Source organism: Silene latifolia, chromosome X, assembly GCF_048544455.1.
Source record: "Silene latifolia isolate original U9 population chromosome X, ASM4854445v1, whole genome shotgun sequence".
Taxonomy (NCBI): Eukaryota; Viridiplantae; Streptophyta; class Magnoliopsida; order Caryophyllales; family Caryophyllaceae; genus Silene; species Silene latifolia.
In genome coordinates, this window is record NC_133537.1 from 6,825,683 (window position 1) to 6,829,736 (window position 4,054).

Consider the following 4,054-nt stretch of genomic DNA (forward strand, 5'->3'; position numbering starts at 1 on the left):
CACTAACACCAACTTGTATTAATTTTTTTACAGTGGATTAGACAAGTTTGACAATTGCTCAGGGTACGAATGATTCTTCTTAACCATTGAATAATTGTAGAATGATTATATAAATTATAAGTTTGATTAGCCTTGAAAATATCATCAAGCTTTTTCCCAAGGTATTACTCCCTTCTATTCTGAATAACTGTCTCATTTGTCATTTTCGTCTATTTACATAACTGTCTCATTTGCCTTTTTTGGACATGATTAATGACGTTTCTACCCTGTTCCCTAATTAACCCAGCCCAATCCCTAATACCTCCCGCCTTATATTGCTTCCCCTTCCCCCTGAAACCCTAATTCTATCTCATCCGCCTCACAAATCCTCTCCTTCTCTCTCATCCGTCTCTCAAATCCTCTCATATTCTTCATCAAATATGTGAACGGTTTTAATTTCTTCATCAATATTGCATCTCCTCTTTTAATCTTCATCAAAAAAATGATCTAATTCACAAAATTTTGTCTTCGCCTTTGATTAATTTCAAAAAAAATGGAAAAAATAGAACCTTTTTCTGGTGATTTTGATCTTCGTCGTATGGAGAAGATCTATGAAGATTTATATCTAAATGAGGGTGAGATGGAGATGGAATATGAAGAAGTTGATGAAAGATCGTCTGATGTTGCTGCATGTCGCTCAATCGTGCCTATAACAATCGTGGATGAAGGGAGGGAGCAGTGGTTAGAAAAGCGTGCATATCTAAAGAACAGAATGCGGTTTATGGAAGAACTATTTAGAATGTGGCCTAAGTTTGGGGTTTTATTGGAGTATGAGAATGAGGGGAAAGTGAAGGAGGAATCATTTGATGTTGCATGTAAAATTGATGATTCTTCTAATTCAGACCTTGAATTAGATCCGGAGGCCATAAGAAAAAATCCAGTTATTATTAATTGGTTTATAAAGAAGCTTTCTAAGTATTGGCCTGATTTTGATCTTACACACGAAGACGAATCATTGGGAGGTTGATTTCTTATTCCTTGTATTTAATTTTTTAAACTGTTTTTTTTTTAATGGACTAGTGATGATACCATTTTTGGCCGTATATATTTTGTTTCATCTTATTTTATCTACCCAGTGATCTAATGTTGAGGGTAGTTGGTTGGTTATCAATTTTGTTGTTCATATACAATGCCACCACCTTTTGTAGTGATGAGGCTGTGTATGTACAACAACATTGAAGAGTTTTGTTTACAAAAGCTTATTGTACTCATTTGATCATTTCTGAAGTTAATATCCATATTAGTGTCAATGACTGAATATTACAAAAGAGTTGCAATGTTCTACATTAAAACTGAATACAGTCACAAGATCTTCTTCAGTGTGACCTTCTTGATTGTTTGATTTGCTTGCTTCTTGCTTGATCTGCGCAAAAAATTGATTTTGATAACACATCCAGTCTTTGATAACTTCTAACAATCCAAAATGGTTGATATTGATGATGTTAAATTCTGCTTTTTCATTCCCCTGCACATAAATCTACGAACCAACTAGTAATGCTACCAACAGGGGGATTGTCCAATATTGGGTCATTACTACCTTCACCTGCTTCAGTAATGGTGCCAACAGGTTCAATGTCCCCTGTTGGTTCATTACTGGTGCCACTGGTACTTGCTTGATTTTCAGGATTCTCTGTCAAACTGTTTAGTGAATTAACTAATTCACTTATAGTGCTTGGATCACCAACATTCTGTACATATTGTATGCATTCTTTCACTAAATCAATGTAAGCATCAAGATATTCAGGCAATAAACCTTGTGCTGCTAGTTTTGACTTATGCATATGTGGAATTGGGTAGTCTATGCCATCTTTTTTTTTTTTTCATTACTTCTAGCATACATGCTTGCAATGTTATCCAGACGTACTTGAGCTTTAGTGCATCTTGTTCTTCATATGCCTTGATTGTGTTGTTGATTAGCTCATCCAATTTGATTGCCTTTTTTTGTTGGAGAGATGGTATTGACCTAAAAACCCCAAATCCAAGACATTCAAATTGGTGAATTGGGTATTTGATAGGCCAATTCAATCTCCCATCCATCTGATGTTGCTGCCCTTTTAAAATCAAGATCATCATTGCTAAAATGGGGACGAGCATTATCTTGTTGAATGATTATGCGTTTACTAACATTAGAAGGCCATTTAGCCTTTATAGCTTGCAACACACGATTTATTATCATGTCTTTTGTTACTTGCTTGTTTATAGACTCAATACACTTGATTTCCATTGTTCCTGCTACTCTATTTTTTGAGTTTCGTTGTGCTGGTATTTCAATAACAAATGGCCATATTCCTATTTTGCCATCAAAAATTAATTCACCATTTAACCCATATAATGGTCTACCTACTGCATACATGAACATCACCTTTTCTATGAAACTCTTTGATTGTACACATCTATGTGGGTCTGTTTCACCTTTAGCCAAGTAAAACCTTGTAGTAGGTTTAGTTTTAGAAAACCATTTCTCATCCATGTGAATAATATTGCTTTGATCTTTGAAAACAATTCTTTTAGTGTGTTCATGATATACTAAATGTTGTAGACTGAAAATTAATCTAGCAAGTTTGTTTTTATCGGTCAAACCTGGTTTGAGTGCATTTGTGTGTGACCTGATTTGTTTTGACATCACCCATCTTGAAACGGTTGATTGGCTTACACCCAAGTGCGTGGCCAATGAGTGTTGTGTTGTCCTTTCCAGTAGGTCAATTATTTGAGCTTCTCCTCATCTAAAATTGCTCTTCCCACTTTTTTGCTGCCTTTCTTTTTGTTGTTCACATTGACTGGTAAGGATAAAGCTCTCTGTTTTTGTGCTTCCATCCATAACCTTGTTATTGTTTTCCTGTCGACTGAAAACCTTGTTGCCACTTCATTGATAATACCATGTCTTGGTTTTCCATTTATGCTGTTATTCAATAGTGTTTCTTTTATTTTTGATCTTTCTAAGTTGGTCAGATTCTTCATTGAATGTTGGTGAATTTTTTGTTTGATAGCTCTATATTTGAAAGATGTTGTTTGGACTGAAGTTAGGAAATGAAGTCTAATAAATACACCTTCTATTTATAGACAAAAGAACTTTGCACTCTTTTGAAATTTCAGTTTTGGCGCAAATATTTCCCTGTTTGTATTTTGGCTCCATATTTCAATTTTGGTGCCAATTTTCAATCTTGGTGAGTTGGATATGTAACATTTGGACTGACAATTTGAGTTTACTTGGCTTATGGAACAACTCAAACACGCCAATCAAGATAAGTTGAAGTTAATCTGAAGTCCAATTTTCTCGTTCGATCTTTCAAGTTAGAGCTGTAATTTTTTTTCCCGAGTTAATGTATTTTTATTTTTCTCGTTCGATCTTTCAAGTTAAAGCTGTAATTTTTTTTCCCGAGTTAATGTATTTTTATTTTAAGTGAGCTGTAATTTTATTTCAAGGTAATGTAATTTTATTATGTAATTTAATTAGAAAATAGAATGTGTAATAATTATACTGTCATTTTATTTGTAAGTTTAAACTCGTCTCATATATCGCAACCGTGTAATGAAAAAACAAAGTTTCAGCTAAGTTTGGTTCATTATGGTGGGAAACGAGTTGCTGTGTAAAAAAGGAGGGAATCATTAGCATCTTCATTATCAAATTACCCCTCTTAATTATAACACCCTCTCTCCTATAATCTTACCCCTACCTTTAACATTTCATTATTTATCAATATTCCTTAATATTTGTGCCCTCCTCCAAATGGGACATTTATTAAGAATAGGAGGGAGTATGTTTTTCACAAATTCTCATTATAGACAGACACTATCCGTCTATAATGAAAGACGGGCCAAATACAATACCACTTTCCTAATAGAACAAACAACAAGTGGGATGGTGGGGCAAAAAATGTCACCATTTTTATTGTATTTGACCCGTCTATAATAATAGACGGATATACCCGTCTATAGCAAGACTAGCTTTATGTTTTTTTGTCTCGTTTATCTATTTAATCTGTTTTATTATTTAATACGGATATGTCCGTCTTAA

The 4,054-nt window shown here is 34.0% G+C and overlaps 1 protein-coding gene across 1 annotated transcript; it reads left to right on the top strand.

Moving 5' to 3' along the window:
• The first annotated feature begins 359 nt into the window (after window positions 1-359).
• LOC141621172 (uncharacterized) lies at window positions 360-3,404 on the top strand. The gene is made up of 2 exons (XM_074437853.1): window positions 360-1,001; window positions 3,282-3,404. The coding sequence occupies exons 1-2, from the start codon at window positions 533-535 to the stop codon at window positions 3,299-3,301; spliced, it is 489 nt and encodes a 162-aa protein (XP_074293954.1). The 5' UTR covers window positions 360-532; the 3' UTR covers window positions 3,302-3,404.
• The last annotated feature ends 650 nt before the right edge of the window (window positions 3,405-4,054 follow it).

Coding starts and splice junctions, on each gene's coding strand:
- LOC141621172 (XM_074437853.1), top strand. CDS start 533: ATGGAAAAAATAGAACCTTTTTCTGGTGATTTTGATCTTCGTCGTATG. Junction 1,002..3,281: donor CGAAGACGAATCATTGGGAG/GTTGATTTCTTA, acceptor ACGCCAATCAAG/ATAAGTTGAAGTTAATCTGA.